Consider the following 21,394-nt stretch of genomic DNA (forward strand, 5'->3'; position numbering starts at 1 on the left):
CATCATTGAAAAAAAAAATGAAAATTGAATGTAATAAAATTGAAATACACAATATATTTTATATAATAAACTGTCTGTCTACAAAATGATAAGTTCACAAAAAGATTCCTATCAGAAACATTTCTATTTCTAGCATCATTTTCTACAAAATACACCAAGAGTTATAAACAATGAAATACATATTTAATTTTATTGAGGTTATTGTTTTTAGATATGTTGTTAGTATATTATTTACAAAAGACTAAGCTATGAAATAAAAATTTAAAACTGTTAAAATATTGAAATGCATTCATGATAAATATATTGAAGAACAATTACAAGACTAATTTAAAGCATCAACTTGACAATGTTATATGATAAATGATTTAATAAAAACATGAGAACAAATCAAAGTATTTTTTAAATTTTAGAAAACAAAATTAAACCCAAAAAATAAAAAGTATTTAATTTTATGTTTATATACAATTATTTTTTTTAAAAATGTATAAAATGATGATTAAAATAAACAAGACAATGGACTATCACAAGATTATATGTTATTCATTATTCTTATTCCCTAAAATTGTCTTCATCCACTTTCGTGATTCTCGATGATGATAATAAAAAAATATAAAAGAGAGAAAATGAATAATAATAACAATAATAATTACCCTAAATACTTACTTAGATTTTGGATGAATTTTGAGATACTTATCATAGATTTTGAAAAACTTCTTTAAAATGAATGATAAGATAATGAGTGTATATAGATCTTTTCTAGTACATACCAAATATCAAAATGACATTATTTGCTTATAAAAAATATACTTATATTTCTATTTTTTTATAAAAAAAAATATTATTTATTATCATAAGAATCAAACTTATGTGTTAGGGATTTTATAACAAATAACAAACATTATTGAACTAACTAATTTAAATTCTTTGATGTTAAATTTACGTATAGTCAATAATATAAAATTTTAAATAACTTTTCTATTACTTATAGATGTTAAAACAATTGAATAATATTGAATTTAATATTAAACTTAATTTTTATATTTTTTTATTAAACCATCTTGTAATAATTATATATGATTTATTTTAAAAAGTTACTAAAATAATCTTATTTTTATCTACTTGTGTTATTTTATATAATAAATTTCATAGCCCTTTTTTACATACATCCATTTCATTTTTTAATCGCATATAATTACTCTGTTAAGTATGTCTAGATAACATGACCAATATTACATACTATTTGATTATAAAAATTGATTTAAGAAATAAAAATAAAATAGATTAATTTATTTGATAAAAAATATATTGAATAACATAATATAATTTTAATTAATTTAAATATAAATTTTATTTCAAATTATTGTTTACACATTATTTAATAAATTTTTAATATATCAAGTTATAGATATGTTAAAAAAAAATATTACATTTTAATTTAAATATCTTTATAAAATAAAATTTAAATTATGTTCTCCATGACTGCTATCAACTCTACTACGTAGATATTAAATAGTAGAATTTTTATTTACAAAATTATAATAAAAACACTTTTATAATAAAAGTTTTATATAATAATTCACCAAGATTTATGTTTAATTTGAATTGTTTACATAGAGATCACATAATGAGAAAAAGAGATGAGAAATTAAATCCAATGAGTGTAATTTAACATTAATTATAAGATCAAGTCACTGCAATTATGTTCAACAATTTTAATAGTAAACCAAAGTAATTTCATTACATATCATTCTTCTCATAGCATGCACACCGCATCTATGACACATCCTGGTGAAGAGATCAAAATAGCTTTTCATGAAGTGTTAAGTCATGCCAAATAGGACCTTGTCTGGTAGGAAACAATTTGAATGGATTTTTCATGAAGTGTTGTGTCATATCAACCTAATGTATCAAGTTTTTTGAAATTTTTTTTATTAAAAATAAATTTTGCAATTTGTGGTATTGAGAGATTCAGCCTAGTACTTCAAAATAGTCCAAAAAGTAAAATGAACAATATGATAATTAATATATATATATAGATCGTTTATGATTCAAACTAAATATTAAAATGATATTGCTTTCATATAAAAGATATATTTCTATTTCTATTTTTTTAAAATATTATTTATTACGAAAAGAATCAAACTTAGACGTTAAAGAGTTTATAACAAATAACAGACATTATTTAACTAACTGACTTAAATTCCTTGATATTGAATAAGTATAATCAATCATATAAAATTTTAAATAACTTTTCTATTACTAATAAATGTTAAAATAATTAATATTGAATTTAATATTATATTTATATTTTGTATTTTTTTTTATTAAACTATCTTGTAATAATTATATATTATTTCTTTTAAAAAGTTACTAAATTAATGTTATTTTTATCTACTTTCAAAAAATAACTAAGATTTAATTACTTCTCTTATCTCTTACTAGATATGCCCATTAAGATTCTTACCTCTTCTGCATGTTTTGTTTATTTTCTTTCCTAGTAAATGACAACGAACTATCCATGCAGTTAGCAATAATGGAGAATCGTCTTCTCTAACAATGGTCAATATTAGCATTGGTCAATGGGAGAATGGTAGAACCTATATATATACACACTCTTCCTTCTTTACTAATTTATTTTCTTCCATATATATATATATATATAATCACGTTTAGGAAGTTCGTAATTCTATTCTTGAATCTTTGTATACAATTTCATATACTTGCTCACTGGATTATATATTCAAATCCAATATATATGATCTAAACAAAAAATTGAAAATTGATGGAACCCGATTTCTTTTGAATTTTATTGGGCCATTTTTTCTTGTTAAACCGATCGATTCAATTTATTTCTGGATGTTGTCTCTCTAACCAATCCAAATCAAATTGAACTATTATTAATACTAATGGTGCATCAGCAAGCACTGACACCTAAACTCTTATTACACTGATGTCGCTCTTTAGTCTTTATCAAAGAGTTGAAACAGTGAGTGATGTTCGCACAACTCTAGTGTACCATTACTGTCTTCCTTAGAACTAACCAAACCTTATATTTAATATATTGTGCACACGACTTTTCATTGTGTCTGCACTGGTAAAGAGGAATAAAAGTTCAATAAAAATTAATTAAAGATTAATAAAAAGATAATGATTTTTATGCATTATGGGAACTTGTTTTTGTTATAAGTAAAGCCCATATATAGAACCGAAATAATTTTCCATTATGTATCAATCACAAATATTCACCACATAAACTTGTTTCTGATGTGTATTAAGTCAATAAAAACAAGTTTTCTTGAATCGAAAAGAACAAAAATAATGAAGACAAAGGGAGAGAACCCAGTGGTTCTAAGATGTGAATAGGAAGAGGAAGAACTAGAAGAAGGAAAAGTGCAACAAAAACGAGGAAAATGGGAGAGGAAAGGATTGTGAAAACGGTGGAAGGGAAAGGGGCGTAAGAGAAAGGGTTTAAAAGGGAAGGAGGGATGAATAGAGAAGGGTATTTTAGAGATAAAAAAATATTGGGGGTGGAGAAATGAAAAATAGGGTCTTAAAACCATAGGTCTTCTTTAATTCTTATGTGTGGCATTTTGGGCTAAACTGTGTGTTAGAGGAGTGTTGGGCCGGCAAAATTTTGCAGAGACTTGAATTATGCACCTCCCATTATTCAATGAAAAAACTATTATATCATTAATGAAATTTTCACCTCCCATCTTCCAACCTTAATTTTCCTTCTCCCTTCTCTCAATTCTACACCCCCCGGCCCGTGACGACATCTCCCTCGTTCTTGTTCCTCCTCTTGAGAAAGTAAGTAGTTTTTCTCATCAAATTTAATTGATTGTAAAACAACTTCCAGAATGACAATTTCATAAGCAAAAAAGCTTTCGGAATAATCTTTTCATAAGCAAAAAAGCTTCTAGAATGACTGTTTCGGAAATAATTTTGCTTACAAAAAGACGATTCCAAAAGACGTTTTTTAAAATTTGGAACAACCTTTTCTGGAAGTGTATTTTAGGGTATGTTTGGTTTGCATTTTCATTTTCTATTTTTATTTTTTGAAAACTGTTTTCATTTTCAAAAGATTAGAATTTTGAAAACATGTTTGGTTTGACTTCTTGTTTTCTGCTTTCAAGAAATAAAAATACTGAAAATGCGTTTTCAAAAAGAAATATATTTTTAGATTTGCTTAAAATTACATTCCTTGTCACTGCGTTTTCATTTTATCCAAAATGAAGTTCCTGATTTCAACTCAAAATACTGAAAATGAGATTTTATTGTTTCTAGTTTTTGGTTCGTTTGGGGAAATATTTTCATTGAAAATGAAAATAGAAATCCAACCAAGCACATTTTCATCATCATTTTCTGTTTCCAGTGAAAATAAAAACAGAAAACAACCAAACCAAACACCCCCTTATATATTCTGGAAATGGGGTTTCAAAAATTAATATTGGACTTGCAAAAAGCCCATTTCAAAAGCAAAAACTGCAATCTCAAGTAGTATTTCTGAAAGTGTATTTTGCAACTTCAGAAAAAGACCATTTCGAAAAGTACTATTATGACTTATGGAAGGACCATTTTGGAAGCAAAAATAGAAATCTAGAATAATCTTTCCAAAAGTTTAATTTGTACCTTCTAAAATGGTCGTTCTAGAAAACATTATTTTTGCCTATCCTTTGGGAAGAGTCATTCCGTAATAGTATTTATATCCTTACAAAATGTGTGTTACAAAAACACGTCCACAACAAGAATGTGAATTTGTTAAAACATAGCTGCGGAGTGGAGAGTTAGAGAAGTAGAGAGACTTTTGCAACGGTGAGTTGGACTTGCTTTGTATCTTTGATAGCTGTGAGAAAATAGTTGAGTTGGAGAAGAAAAAAGAACTGGAAAGAGTGTCTAGACTTGCATTGCGGGAAGAAGAGAAGAGAAGAATAGGAACAGGTTGTGGGTATGGGACAATAAAGAGAAAGAAGGAAAAGAGAGAAAGAAATTAAATAAAAGAAATAGGTTGAGATTTATCAAAAAAATGGAAGGTACAAGATTTTGCCGGACAGCGAGCTGTGTTGGTGGCTAGAGTTTAGACTTTTAGACATAAGGTATTCTCTTTCTATCTCCAGGTGCAAATGATGCCAAAGTTACACCAAAATGATGGGATCAATGATATTGTTCCATGTCTTACTACAATTTTGTTCTAGCAATTGAGAACTCTTATACATAGAGTTATGTAACGAAGAAATTATTTTATGCCCATCCCAAACTTGATACATCTACGGCTGAAGCATATTCAAAACGACGCTATATATTCATTGATAGGACGGGTCTCTCTAGGTCAAAATATGTGACTTTTAACATTAGATAACTTAGGTATTATTTGTTGGTATTATTTAATTTTATTTATTTTTTCTAAAAATATTAAATGATGCCACTTGTATAGTTGATATTTTCTGTAAATCTCTATTTAACAGAGTATGCAATGTGTAATGGATTATCAACGAAGAAAAATGAAACTTATCTTATTCTCTTTCGATTTTTTATATATAATTTTAATGATAGATTTTAGAAGTAACAATAAAATAGAACTTTGAGCCTATCATATTTCACAATATTGTGGATCAAATATATATGGGGAACTTCAAGTGGAGATCCATTCTTGAATCTTTTTTATGCTTAGATTATATATACATGCTTAATATGTATTTTAGATGGATGTACATAATATGTATAAGATGAGTTGAATAATTAAAGAAAAAGGAAAAAGAAAAAAGTTATGGATTCAAATTTTATAATGAAATTAATATTCTAACAAATTAATATTTATCGATAAAAAAAATATTCATGCTTCATATTTCATATAAACAATAATAATGAATGCATAAAGAAAAGCATTAAATAGGATAAAATATCTAAAATGCTCAAAAAGTCTATTTTAGTCCAAGAGATATTATAATAAAAAACACATAATTGTTATATATGATTTTGAAAAACTCCAATAAAAGCTAAGAGCAAGGGTACTTCAAGTTTCACACCTATATGCATAAGCATAAATACATCGAAGAAATTCTTTAATTTGATAACTTCAGTGATTTTGTCTTGATTAGAAAATCAGCATAGCCGATTAAGTCCCACTGCAAAAATACGTATACATCATTCTTAAGGCACAACTCATTCTTTTACGTAATGCATAGATTGTAACTAGAGGGGTATACATGCCTGTAGATCAATGCCACTATATATATCTACCAAAGTCTACATGTCCTGTTGTTATCAAATTTTAATTCTATTTAATTTGGATTAATTTAATTGGATCCTGTTGTTCCGGAAATAATGTTATTCTTGTGCTTTGGATAAAATGGAACTAATACTCGAGAGCAATAGTTTGGGGAATATGGACCAGCCTTCGGTGTTAAGTCTCTATCGCATTGTGCTACAAAAGTGTGCTTAATTTGTCTCAAATGCTTGAATGACCAATTTCGACAACTCTATCACGTTGATCTTCCAGAAAATAATATGCTGTGTCAAGTTCATGGATGGCCCTTTCATCAAGTCTGCATGTTCACGTGTTGTAAATGCAACCAATACCCACGAGGTCAAAACAGTTTCACAAAAAAAGTCATGGTTCTTTCCCAAAACATTAATGGGATACCTTGCTTTATTTTTTAGCCAAAAGTATATATATATATATATATATATATAAAAGATGTACAACAACAAAAAATGAATTTTTTAACCGAAAGACTTAAATATAAAATAAATTAATTCAAACATATATTGAACCTGTTTAGATTAATTTGTTTATTTGACATTTTTGCTATCATAACTTAACTGTATTGTATTTTTCTATCCAACGAGAAGGCAACGAATTAATGCGTCAATTCCTCCGGTAAATGTGTGGTTTGCAGATATTTTCTCAAACCATGGAAACGTGGGTTGTTGCATAAAGAAAAAAAGAGGCAACCATTTAGTGCTCATTAATTAGTTGGAAAAAATGGGATCTTAAACTGTTGCAGGAAATTGTTTCAAGAACCAGCTGATTGAACTCCTCCTAGCTTGTCTCCCTTCCTGTGTGTGACCTTTCTTAGAGCTTAAGAGCCAAGTTGTATTTTTTTCTCTTAATTATTTTTTGTTTTATTTTCCACCACCTACCAAAAAAATGCATTTTTTTTATTGCCATGTTAAGCTAAGTTTAACTGCACTGCTGTTATATAAAATACGTATATGATATAAAAATCAACTTAAAATTATCCATTAGTCCTCTAAAAGCGCCTTAAAATAATATTCACTCGTATTTCTAGTAAGAATATTATTAGTTTACATTACTTTTCTTCACACTTGGTATAAAATGTCAATTCATTGCACAGAGAAAGAGACACATGTATAAGTAGGCATAATAATAAAGAGTGACATAAGATAAACAGGTTCATTTAACGATAGCATTCCTTCCCTCTTTCACCCTTTTGTGCGTCAATGGCTAGTTCCTTAATCGCCAAGCTTCCTTATTCCTTTGTATATTTTTTCAGCTTCGGTCAATTTTAAATGATTTTCTTTTCAAATCATTCTAGAGACGCCAGAGAAAATCCTCACGTTCATTACAAACAATGAGCGACAACACAAGACCCTTGATATATCAAAGAAGCATGTGGTTGTGGTATCAGCTTGGGGAGGGAGGAACTAATACGAATGGGATTGTTTCATTAAGGACAACCCATCGTTATGTATTCAACAAAGATTATCATCGTGTCGACATTCTTTCTTCGTTTCTTTCCATAATTGGGCTAATGCGTTTTTTATTGGACCCAATTCTAATCTTATATAAAGGTTTAGGAATATAATTAATAAGGGCTCGCCAAGGATATTCTTCTCCCACTATATATGGTTTGAGAACTCACTTGGGAAGGGAATAAAAAAATATATAATACTAACACGTGAAAATTTGATAAAAGGGTTCACAAATTTATCCACCCATTAAGGGTGTGTTTGTTTTACCGTCTTACTCAACGCAACGGATGTTCATCCAAAAATAAGTTATCCCTTACTGCATGTCAACTCCCCTCAACGTGTAAACAAACACCCGTTTATATTAGGGTCTAATTTAATTGAATTTGCCTAAATTATTATAAATTTATAATATTTGAGTTTGATTCTCAGATAAAAACAAACAAATTTGTCCACCTGTCTTTGTGGGCTACTTAGGATTATGGTTGCCCATAACAGCAATAGCAAAACGATCACCACAGGATTAATGATAAATATTTTTTTCTAGTATTTTGATGCTTTTATTTGTTTATAAAACCCTTAACATTTACCTACTGAATTTGGTGGCAAAAGAGAGCGCCCTTGTTTGTTCCCTTATTTTCATGGATCAGAATGTTGATTGTCAATCCATCATCAATTGCTAAGTGAATTCGTTGACATCCTATATTATAATCTTATTTTTTAGGTAATCGATGCACTTAAAAAAATGTCAATGTCGAATGGCATATAACTTTACACCATCTGTTTCATATTTTTAATTAGAGTTGCAATACTATGACCTTGCGATAAATTGAGTGCTAATCCATTTGTTAGCATTTATAGTAAATGCATATAAATGGCATTGTGTGTATTCCATCGTTGTTATAATGGCATTATAATGATGAGTATAAGCATTCAGAGAGAATTCCTTCATTTTTTTTTTAAATCCTAGAGTATGAGTACAATGATAGGTGATCCATTCATATGTGTGTCAATGCAATTGTTACCACATTGACTATAACTATATATATATATATATATATATATATATATATATATATATATATATATATATATATATATATATATTGTACTTAATACATTGTTGTGCAAGTATAAAGCTTTACGATCTCCATCAAGGATTGATCCAACGATGAATAAAATTTTAAATTTTTTTTAAAAGAGAATTATATGCTAAGTGTTTTTACTAAAAAAAATGTGTATTTTTTTAAACATATATGATCTTTTTGTTTTATAAAATCTAATTGTAATTTTTGTTATGTTGGTGAGTCTAAAACTTAAACTATAGTTCTTTACCCATCTCAACCATTCCTTCATTTCTTTAATGCTTCAATAAGTGATTGAGTGTGGAATCCATTCACACGTGCTGATTCAATTGAAGGCATGAAGCCAATATTTGTTGAGGCGAATATTGTCGCATTTTAACTTGAAACGCGAGACACGGCACGCAGAGAATTAATATTTATCAGCATGCAGTTAAGGTTTTAAATAATGGTTGTAATTTCATGACTCGATGATTTTGTAAGTGTCTTAATTAGAATGTATCAAGACAACAACTGCGACTGTGCTCTCGAGTTGAGTCGTACGTGGATCCGTCTTTGAGGGCAAAACGTGGATGGACCAGGGGAGGTTAATTTACTCCATATGTACTATGTCCAATGTTTTTTGTTGCTTTGAATTTGAGTATCACTCATAGTCCTGCTGATTAATAAAAACAAATTATATTATTCAGGCTAAATTATAGTAGTAGTTTTGGTTCTTTGTATCATTTTTTAAATTCATTTTAGTCTTTCATATTTTGTAAAATTTATTGTGGTCTTTTTCTTTTAAATTTGGATCAAATTTATCCTTCTGAAGCAGTAATGGTTTTCAATTAATTTGGGTTAAGATTTTGATTAATTTTTTTTTTACTGATTTAAGACCTATATAAAAACTATAAAACTCTCAATTGATGTTCCAACAGATTAAAAAGGGCTGTAAACTATGAGACTATTTTAGAAGGACCTATTTGTATTTGATTCAAATTTATAAGATAAAGGATTAAAATAATTGTTTTTTAAAAATAAAGAAAAAAATATTTTAAAAATAAGATAAAGGACTCAAAGTATAATTTAGTCTATTATTTATAAAATATTTACCAATAAGCTCGTGGATCAATTAATGTTAAATTGTTCTATACACTTTAATTATAAGTCTTGACTTAAGTCTCAGATAATAAGTATTTAACTATGTTAAACTAAAAGAGAGAGTTGATAATAATTATAAGAATTATGAAAAAAAAAATCATGTACGTGCAAGTAATAGCTAGTTCTGCAACTAGAATCGACTCTGGCCAAATGAACAATAATTAGTATCAAATACATTCTTATATAATAAAATAATTTAATTATAGAAAATAAAGAACTAGCTAGAGAGAAAATGTTCAAGATCGAGTGTTGTATTAAAAATGAATTATATGTCTGCTTGTGATAAAAGGCTAAGATACACTTTTAGTTCTTTTTATATTTTTTTTATAATGTTCAGTTTAATTTTATCCTTTTAAAAACTCAAACTTAGTCATTTAAATTTATAAAGTGACTCTAAAATGATCCTTATGAAATAATAAGGTAATTCTATAAAAATTCCATCCTTAGCTTGAATGAAGTGAACATCATTCTTGTTATGATGTCGATATTTGTAATGTCTTTCTTTTCTTTTTAATGTATTTACTTAACAAAGAGTTTAACTAACATTATGTTTTACAAGATATTTTAAATAATTTTTAATTTTTTATTAGTGGTAAAATTTATTTAATTATTTGATAAATAAGTTTTCTTTGATATTTCTTTTAGTAGTTATTGACGTTTTCTAAATGTTACTTAACATTTCTTTAAACGTTAACTTCTAACTTTTTATATTTTTTTATTTTTAATATATTTATCAATTTTTTTTTAATTTTTTTAAATATTTTTTTTTATTTTTTTGTTATTTTATATTTTTCAATTATTTCAATAGTTAATTTAATTTTATTAAGTAATTATAATTTAATAAACTAACTTTGTCAAATATAACCTAAAATAAAACTTAAATATTATCTACAAGAAAAGATAAAATATAAATATTTGTAGTGTCTTTCTTTTCTTTTAATGTATTTATGAAAGAGTTTAATAAAGATAAATTTAGATTAAATTTTTTATCTTATCATTAAAGTCTTAAATCAAGATCAATTTAGTGATGCATGTACTTTTACTTAATTATGCGAATATTATTAAGGGAGACTTTTAATGGTGAGAAAAGAATCCACACAGCAAAGTTAATTAATTAAAATCTTGACGCTAAATATATAAAATTTAAACTTGGTTTAAGCTTTATCCTTCCTCAAAATCTACATAAAACTATTGTTGAGTTATATGACAATTTTTATTGCACCCATGCACCCACACACCGATTTAATTTTTAGGCTTATGTATATAGATGAACAACGGTCAGAAGTTATCAACTCATCACATAGATTTTAGTATTTTAATTCTTGTCACTAAGGATACCCTAGATTCATTAATAGGCATATTCATATACAACTAATAAAGATATTATTGACTTTTATCCATTAGTTAAGAATGAATCAAACAAAGAAATTGATATATGATATTCAATTAAAAAATATGAAACATTTTTTTTATTTCAAGAAAGGAGTTGAATTTTGATATTAGAAAATTTACAACAATTGGTACATACATAATCTCAATTAATTGATCTATATTTTCTTGATAAAACCTTCAAAACATTAATTATATGACACTTTACTATTTACATATTGTTGAATTTTTTTAATCTATCACGAGACTTTAATTCATTAATTTAATTTAGCTTCTTTTATATAAACAAGTAAAGATAAAATAAGTAATTTTAATTATTACGTACACATTATTAATTTTTATGAAATAATAAAGTTATTAAATATATAATTTTAATTATTAAGTTTTATTAAATATTAAAATGATTTATTTTACTCTTTAGAACAAATTGCTCACTTTATAAACATGATATCCTCCATTCATATTCTCTCCCTTTCATTATCTACAGCAAATGAATCACTAGACCAAAAGGATTCCCCCAAAAAAATCAATTTTCAAAATACTCCAACTCACATGTGCAGGCATGCAATATTGTGGGCCTTGTAACTTGTAAGTATTACGGCCAACTTCATTGCTTTGATAAAAGTTAAATGATTTAATGTAAAATTTAATTTGATCTGTTCAGTTGTTAGAAAAATATTTAGACCAGATTGAATAGTTGACAGTGACGGATTTAGAAACTTTCTGATTTTTTTTTCTTTCTTTAAAATTGTTTAAATGTTTAACTTTTAATAAATAATAATAATTTTTTAAATTACTATTTTTCACATAAAATTAAAATTAATTTTTATATTAAATGATGATAACTTTTATTGTTATTATAATATTAACAAATACACAATTAATAAAATAACAAACATAACTAATTTTACATAATTTTATACTAATTAACATATATATATATATATATATATATATATATATATATATATAATGAAAAGTTCTAAAGAAAGAGAATTCGAAGTCTCTTATAATTCATATAGCTTTTTTTTTATGCAGATAGTTCATATATTTAAAAGATAAAGTTAATTTATTTCTCCTATTTTAAAATCTAATAATTCATCTAATTAACATTCTATAAATCGAAATTGTAAAACATTTTGATAAATGAAAATGAATTAGCAACCGTGTGGCTTGCCCGTAACTACTTTCGTTTACTTTAATATATCTTGTACCCTCCATAAAGATTCAATACGGGCCAAAGTTGAAAATTATAACGCGTGGTTTTCTTTTGCTTCAGAATGATCAATCATGGAACTAAATAGTCCTCAAAATAAAATAGGTCTGTTAAACCTGCTTTTAAGCAGCAGAAAAATTTGACTTCAACAAAATGAAACAGTATTCAAAACAAGTTTGCTTATTGGATTTGTTAACAAATGGGCTTGGCCACAGTATATGTCTGGTGCTAAATATAAGAAAAAAATATTTAAGGTTTGAATTTATTAGATGTTCAGTTAAATTAGAATAATTTTACACCTGTTAATCTACATGCTCAATCGTTAAAAATAAAATTGTCCCTATAACTTATCATTTTACTCATGTAATATATTAAAAATAGAGTATCACTACCGAGTATTTTATGCACTGTATGAGTGTTTTTTAATTTAAGTAAAATACATAAAAATATATGAATTAAATACATTGATAATCATGAGAGAAATATCCATTAATAATTCAAATAAATAAGTGTCTTAAATTTAGGAAGAAAATAAAAGAATTTTAAAAATAAAAATTATTTTAAGAATATTAGTAACTGACATTTGAGATATATGGATATTTTTAAAAATATAATAATAAATGATACGTAATGGTAAAGCAAAGAGTCATACAAAGAAAATTACTAATACTATACTGGCTGTTTTTTCTTTGGAAATTCTATACAGGCTGTTTAATAACAAATATACATATTTACAATAAGAAATTTGATTAAAATTCTTTTAATTTTTTAAGTGATCATTTTATTATTTTTATAAAAAATATATAATATAAAATATATTTATTAAATTAAAATATAAATAATATTTAGTATATTATTAGTAATTAAAATTATGAAGATAATGCCTTGAAAAGATTATGAGTGTGATAAAGCGATTTCAGTCAAAATTAAAATCCTTTTCACTTTATTTTTTTTTTATCTTTCATCCTTTTAGAAGATTGTTTTTTGGACGCATCTGAGGCGCAAAATAATGGACTAGCCTCTAATTCTTAGAAGGTAACAATCCACTGTATTGTTTTGTTAATCATATTATTAATACAAATATTTATCAATTTTATTGATATTTATTAAAAAAATCTGATTGATTAATTTTAATAAAAAAATTTCTCTAAATTTAATCAAAATAATGGACTAACCTCTTAATTTTTTTTCTATCTTAAGATTTAAATTAAAAATCTTATTTATAGGAACCATATCCATACCACTTCAACCAGCAACTATTGTTAATGAGGGAGGATTTCAATAGTTTAATGACAGAGGATTCCAGGAAAAACGGAATTGACGAATACAGAAAAAATTCATTAAACGACAAAGGGTTGGGCCCTTGTTGTCACAAAGTGGGGGTGGGGACTGCCGAACTGGGTAGCTTGGAAAACGGAAACATACTTTTTCAAAAACTTTCTCAACAAACATTGGCAAAAGAATTTTTTAGCATGGAAGTCTTAATACATGAACGATACATTACTCCCATTGCACCAACAAGTTATTTATCTCCTTATCAAATTACAGCCAGCTTATCTGGCGGCCTCAGATTATTGATAGTAAGAGTTGTTATGTTAATGTAACAACTCCTACAATAACTCATGTATCACCTTCTATCTTTCCTTTTTATTTCATTCTCAATCCATTCATATATTTATTTGAGTGAGAATTTTTTTTTTATAGGTATCCCCATCATTCCTCTAGAGGATATCATTCTAACACAGGAGATCGTGACGACTAATCACCTTAATGTCATTCAATTCCAATTTTCATTAAATATAATATTAGTTACAAAAGCATTTGATATCAAGAAAATCTTACTTGAGTCAAATAAGATTATCATAAAGAATAAAATTTTATATTTTATTTTTGAGTATTTAATATAATTATGTATTATTATTGAAGGCATGGATCAATAATATGAGATTGTTTCGGCTTAACCAATAATCTTGAATTGAGTTCTAATTATGTTACTATATTACATATTTGAAAAGAGAATTTTAGAAGAGAATTAAATAAGTTGAAACAATTCTATATAATTGATTCACAATGTTAACATTTTTTATGTATGAATAAATAGTTATTTTGGTCCTAAAATATAATTCATAGAACCTGTTTGAATCTAAGGTTAGAAATATTTTTAAGAGTTTATTTACTAAAAAATGATTTATATTTCTAGTAGAAAAAATGTCAAAAATACTAATGACTTATCCAAACAGACTCATTATCATTCATGTCTTTTAAAAATATTAAAATTTAAAAAAACTCAAAGGACAATTATTACACTCTTTATCCAAAGTGACTATTCTTCCTTTTTTTTTACGTTTAAGCTAATATATATTGAACACATAATTAATAAAAAAAAAGTCACTAACAATACTATATACTCTTTCAATTTCTAATTATAAAATTATTTTCAAAAATTTGTTTATCCATTTTTATAATTTCTAGATATATTAACTTTTTTACATATTTTTATTTAATTATTCTATTTCCAAATATTAATTATAATAAATTAAATGAATAGAAATATAAAAAAAATAATTTTAAAATAATAGATCAAATAATTAATATATGTAATGCAATTAACTAAATCAGTATTTTTTCCGTGAATGAGTTGAAGTTGTTTTATAATTAGAAACCAGGAAGTACATATATAATCAATCATAAATATGTTATAATATCAATCCTTAATTTTTTTCATTAATTCCTAACATTACATACTTTATCCTTAATTACTTTACTTAAATAGTGTTTTGAATTTCCTAATCAAGTGAATCTCTGTCTATAAAAGTAGTTACTACTGGCAGTGGGGTTGGTCAGGGTCTGCTTTGTGTGTCTACTCACACAGCACGAGGGCCAATCAATGGAAAGCCGTGTCCACCTCCCTTGCTCTAACGACGTCGTCGTCCACGTCAACGGCGACTCTGCTCCCGACGCTCGCCGGTTTCACCCAACCAACGATGCATTTCCCCCTCAACAACAACAACAACAGCATCAGGTTGGTTATATATTGTAACTTCAGTTTCAGTTTCACTGACCAGTAAATAGTTTCATGAACAACAATAACTAACATAACATGTTCGATGATGTTGGTGAGGTGCAGGAGCATGGGAAGGAAAGAAGGGGCAGTTTGGTTCTTGCGTACAAGACTCTTGGAGTGGTGTTTGGAGGACTTGTGACATCACCCCTTTACGTGTACCCTTCAATGCCACTCAAGTCTCCTACTGAAGATGACTATCTGGGCATCTACAGCATCATGTTTTGGACTCTTACTCTCATTGGGGTTGTCAAGTACGCCAACGTTGCCATTAGAGCTGATGACCACGGTGAAGGTACTAACTACTGCTATTACTACTACTACTTTCTTTCTCTTTAGATTCATGTTGGATCATTCAAAATCACGTTGAAATACTAGTTAGCGTAAGTTGAAGTTACGTGTTTACTTGCTTGGTCTCGAAGAATTGATTCTGAGTCAGAACTGACACTGAATCGAAGTAACTTTAGTAGTATTTACTTTGAATTAAAAACTTTATGCTGAATTTTGTTACTAACTTGGTTTTAGAATGAAAACATTCCAACACAAATCACTTCACTTTAAAATCAATTTGAACTAAAATTAATATGTTTGGTGACACATTTGTTATTGTTGGACGTGGATCTGCGAAGCAACTAATAGTTGCTTTTGCGTTATATTTGGCATGAATTTCTCATAAATGTCTAGCATGTTTGGAAAGTCATTGAAAATGGAGGAATCAAGTTGGGAATGTGAAAGCTATAACTATTAGCTCCCAAAAATTACATCTGAAATGTGAAACCAAACACGCTAGTGGATCCGCAAAGCGTCCTAGTGTTTGATGTGAATTTCTCTTAAACGTCAGTCTCTGATGCTAAGGCAAACACTTGAATCAATTTCATTCAAAATCAATTTTGCAATTCTTCAACCCCAAACCTAAATACACACTTCTACAAATTCGTTACTTTCTATTTCGTGGAATCTGATTCAATCCCCAAATGGCTTATTCACAATGACACTGAATCTGATTCAATCGCAGGTGGGACTTTTGCCTTGTACTCATTGCTTTGTAGGCATGTCAATATTGGGATCCTGCCCTCCAAGCATGTTGGTTTGAACACAACTAAGGACGTCCAAAAGAGTACTTTGCTTGCCAGATTCTTCCAAACAAGCGTGGTTGCTCGTAGGCTCTTGCTCTTTGTTGCTATGTTGGGTACTTGCATGCTTATTGGTGATGGTATACTTACGCCTGCAATTTCAGGTTTGGTGACAGGCTTTTTTTTCTTCCTTTTTTGCCACCTTTCAGAAAAGTTCGATGCCTTTTTTGTCTCTCTGAAATGGTTTTATTCAACTTTGCTTGATTTGTTTGTTTTCAGTGTTGTCAGCAATGGATGGACTAAGAGCACCTTTTCCTTCAGTTAGCAAAAGTAAGTTTTGGAGTTCGTATTATGGTTTTACTGTGACCCTGAGATTTTTCCGCTTCCATTTATGGAAACTGTCAACCTTATTGAACATGGTTAATTTGATGCTTTTGTTATTTTAAACAACGAAAGGTGGCAGTTTTTTTTTTAGGGAGGAATGGAATTTACTAAAGTATGGTATTTATGATGTAATGAATGATTCGTTTCCTAATTAAAAACTTTCCACTTTTAGTTACTTAAGATAATGTTAACAAAAGCCTTAATTTAATCAGATGCAAGCAGCAGAATAAACTAATACTTACATAATTCAAAGACAAAACATATGAATATTGCAGTATAAGAAGAGATATGGAAATATTGTTTATACCTTGTTTGACTTTCATTATCCTATCGGATACTATGTCCTTCACAAAATAGGAGGTGGACTTTCTTGCTCAGTTGCTCTGATTATGTTGAGCTTAAACAAGATGAACTCCTAAGTGTTTAGGGTTACTGTAAACTGCGATTACGTGCTTCTTGAAGTCTATCATGAATAATTTAATGATTTGAGTAACAATTTATATGATGAAGCTGTTTGATAAGTAAAGAAGGTACGTTAAAACTAATAAAACCATCAAAGGAAGCTTTTTTTCCCCTTATCATAAGGCATATTTAGAGTTGGTCTGAGTATACAATTCACTCTTCTGGTTTATAACATTCTAATTTCTGTTTTTTGCATATGCTGCTGCAGCGCTAGTGGAAACACTCTCTGCAATTGTTTTGATCGTTCTGTTCTTGTTGCAAAAGTTTGGCACATCCCGTGTTAGTTTCCTCTTTTCTCCAATAATGGGTGCATGGACGCTGAGTACCCCACTTGTAGGAATTTACAGCATCATACACCATTATCCTAGCATATTTAAGGCTTTATCTCCCCACTATATATTCCGTTTCTTTTGGAGAAATGGAAAATCTGGCTGGCTTTTACTTGGTGGTACTGTCCTTTGCATTACAGGTATGTATCTTATCTCTTTGTACATGATATACTTTGATGGACATAAAAGTGATGAATTTATCTCAGAAGGAACCCTTAGTTTCCCTGTCAAATCATATTATAAGTCCTCGTGCTATATTCTAGTACTTGCAGTAGGTGAAGATTATGGGCTAGATAATGTTGCTACATGAGAATTGTGCAAAAGAGAATCTTGGCACAGTTGTTAGGATTGCACTATTTGGCAAGCCAACATTTTGTATCATGTAATGAATTGCAAATGGGTACATGTATGAAACAGTGCAATTCCATATTGATACTAATTACACAATTCTCTTCATTAATTTTCTTTTCATTTTGCTTTTCCTTCAGCAATTGTCATCAGAGAAATTGATAAGTCAAATAAGCTTAAACTGCTAAATGAAAAGGAATGCTACCGAATGCACTCTACTTGATCACTTCATTTATATGATATATTTCTAGGTATTTTCCATTATGTCATGAATCTTACAAATTAATATAATATACAATTCATAATAAGATTCAATAAATGTAAAACTCATGATTCAAAAATCAGCTTGGTGATTCAAAATTTGAATCACGATTTGATAACCTTAGGGAGCTACTAGAACATGTCCAAACACTTGATGGTGGGAAGATTCTTTAGAAGAACAAGCTAGTTTATTTGTTGTTCTGACTTCTAATATAAATACATTGATCTCTTAGTTTTAAAGTTTGATTACTTTCAAACGGCATGGGAAGATTCACCTTTCTTTAAATGGATATGCTTACATATCACAGTACATGTTTTTTCTGTATGTGCTTAATTTCTTCTCTTTGACAGGTTCTGAGGCAATGTTTGCTGATCTTGGTCATTTCAATCAGAAGTCCATTCAGGTTTAATTTTTTGGTCTGTCTTTCAAGGTCGTTTTTTTTTTCCAGCTGGTTATTATCTTATCTTCTTTTCTTCTTTTGTTATTTTGGTAACAGATAGCTTTTCTATTCACAATCTACCCATCTTTAGTTCTGACTTATGCGGGACAGACAGCATACCTGATCAAGCATCCCAATGATCATGATGACGGCTTCTACAAATTTATACCAACTTCAGTTTACTGGCCTATCTTTGTCATTGCCACTTCTGCTGCAGTTGTTGCTAGCCAGTCCTTAATATCAGCTACCTTTTCTGTAATCAAGCAATCTGTAGTGCTGGATTATTTTCCTCGTGTTAAGGTTGTCCACACATCTAATAACAAAGAAGGAGAGGTTTACTCCCCTGAAGTGAACTACATCCTGATGATCCTTTGTGTTGCTGTGATACTTATTTTTGGAGATGGAAAAGATATTGGAAATGCTTTTGGTATGTCTGTTTCTAATGCCATTTGTTTGCTTACATAGCCTTAAATAGTAACCACCTGATTAAGAAAAAAGATTCCCATTTTATTCACATCATGAACTACTCCAACAGTTTTTGGGTCACCCGTTTTGAATTTGAAATTAATCAATGATACATTATAGATGATTTTGTGAGTTACAAGTAGGTCTAAGTATAATAAATGGGGGGTAAACAAGCTATTCTGTAATCAATATTCGGGCAGTTTTCTCAATCATAAATTTTTTATCAACTGTAACAGTTTCATATCTCTACAAATAGATATATAGCTTTGGCCATATCATATGGTGGCCTTAGACTTGCTTCTATTTAGTAATTGGAACTATTTAGTATCTACCAGCAGTCTTTGCAATTTTCTGATAGTGGTATAACATTTATTGCAGGTGTTGTTGTGAGCATAGTTATGCTTATCACCACTATATTACTCACATTGGTGATGATCATGATATGGAGGACTCCTGCTATACTGGTTGCCCTATACTTTGTTGTATTTTTTGTGATGGAAGGGGTTTATGTCAGTGCCGTTTTCACTAAATTTGCTGAAGGTGGATGGATTCCTTTTGCCATATCACTTATCCTTGCTTTCATCATGTTTGGTTGGTTTTATGGTAGACAAAGAAAGATTGATTATGAGTTAACCCACAAGATAACCTTTGAGAGACTTGAAGAGCTTTTAGCTGACCGCAGTGTTCAAAGGGTTCCTGGGCTATGCTTCTTTTATACCAACATTCAAGAAGGCCTAACTCCTATTCTTGGACACTACATAAAGAACATGAAATCCCTTCACAAGGTCACAATATTCACTACTCTTAGATATTTGTTAGTCCCCAAGGTTGCTCCACATGAGAGGATTGTCATCAAGAAATCGAATCTCGAAGGTGTATATTGCTGTGTGATTCAGTATGGCTATGCAGATGCTTTAAATTTAGAAGGAGATCATTTTGTTAATCAAGTCATCACTAGTTTGACACAACATATACAGAACTCTCCTGACAAGCTTTCATCTAATTCTCGAGAGATTGAAGAGACTTCATACTTAGAAGAGGCAAGGTGTGCAGGGGTAGTTCATGTTCGTGGAAAGACAAAATTTTACATTGGCCTGAACTGTGGCTGGTTTGATAAATTTGTGCTTAGATTTTATGAAGTCATGCACAATAACTGTAGATCTGCCTTGCCTGCTCTAGGGGTTCCACCACAACAACGGATTGAAGTTGGAATGCTATACGAGGCTTGAAGATTCAGTAGTTTCACTTGCTCATACATACGAACATTAGAGAGGGTAAAAAATAAACAAGAGCAATAGGTTTCCTGTATCAACAAAGATCCTGCAAATAGGCTAAATCATATTCATGTAAACTGCTCAAGTTGTGATTGTTTTGACAGAAACAAAAATAGCAGAATTACTCTTTTCTTATATACACATTTCAGTTTAAGATAATTAACCAAAGTAAAGATTAATCAAGTGGATAAAAACAATTATGTTGTTAGTGACTATTTTAGTTAATTATTTTAAATTCAAAAACATTTATTTGATAAAAATGAATCTAATAACATGTTCTATGTGTAGAAACTAGTGCTGCAGTCCTATGAAGAGATTTATTTTCTTACAAAAGCCTTAGCATGTTCTTGTGTCAATTTCGTTTTTTGTAAAAATTAAGGAGACTAGTGTTGAAAAAGTTTACCACCCATTTATCCACGAGCAGGTCCAGAGCTTACTCCCTAGTTTAGTCTAGCTTAATTTAGTAATTTTGATACGTCAAAATAGAGTTCGGCTCTTTTCCCGTTAATAGTAACAAATTATTTTAATTTATGGCAGGAATTACGTATAGGATAGGTTATTCTATTTTCAAAATAACAATACTCTAACATGTGTTGATAGTGATTTATTTGCATCATCAATGTAGACGGAAATTAATTATTTGCATCCTCTTTAGTATAAGTGGGGATGAATTACTTTGGCCTAAGTGCAATTGCAAGGCCAAGATAGCTTATGCACAAAGTTGCTTTGCAAAAAAAGAGTGTTGTTGCTTTGCAAA

At 28.6% G+C, this 21,394-nt stretch overlaps 1 protein-coding gene across 1 annotated transcript; it reads left to right on the forward strand.

Annotated features, from left to right (window-relative positions):
* The first annotated feature begins 15,365 nt into the window (after positions 1-15,365).
* Positions 15,366-20,796, forward strand: LOC114421530 (probable potassium transporter 17). The gene is made up of 8 exons (XM_028387493.1): positions 15,366-15,562; positions 15,668-15,896; positions 16,617-16,838; positions 16,954-17,004; positions 17,729-17,989; positions 18,810-18,862; positions 18,956-19,325; positions 19,742-20,796. Exons 1-8 carry the CDS (start codon positions 15,428-15,430, stop codon positions 20,590-20,592), a joined length of 2,172 nt encoding a protein of 723 aa, XP_028243294.1. The 5' UTR covers positions 15,366-15,427; the 3' UTR covers positions 20,593-20,796.
* The last annotated feature ends 598 nt before the right edge of the window (positions 20,797-21,394 follow it).

This window comes from Glycine soja, chromosome 8 (assembly GCF_004193775.1).
Source record: "Glycine soja cultivar W05 chromosome 8, ASM419377v2, whole genome shotgun sequence".
NCBI classification, from domain to species: domain Eukaryota; kingdom Viridiplantae; phylum Streptophyta; class Magnoliopsida; order Fabales; family Fabaceae; genus Glycine; species Glycine soja.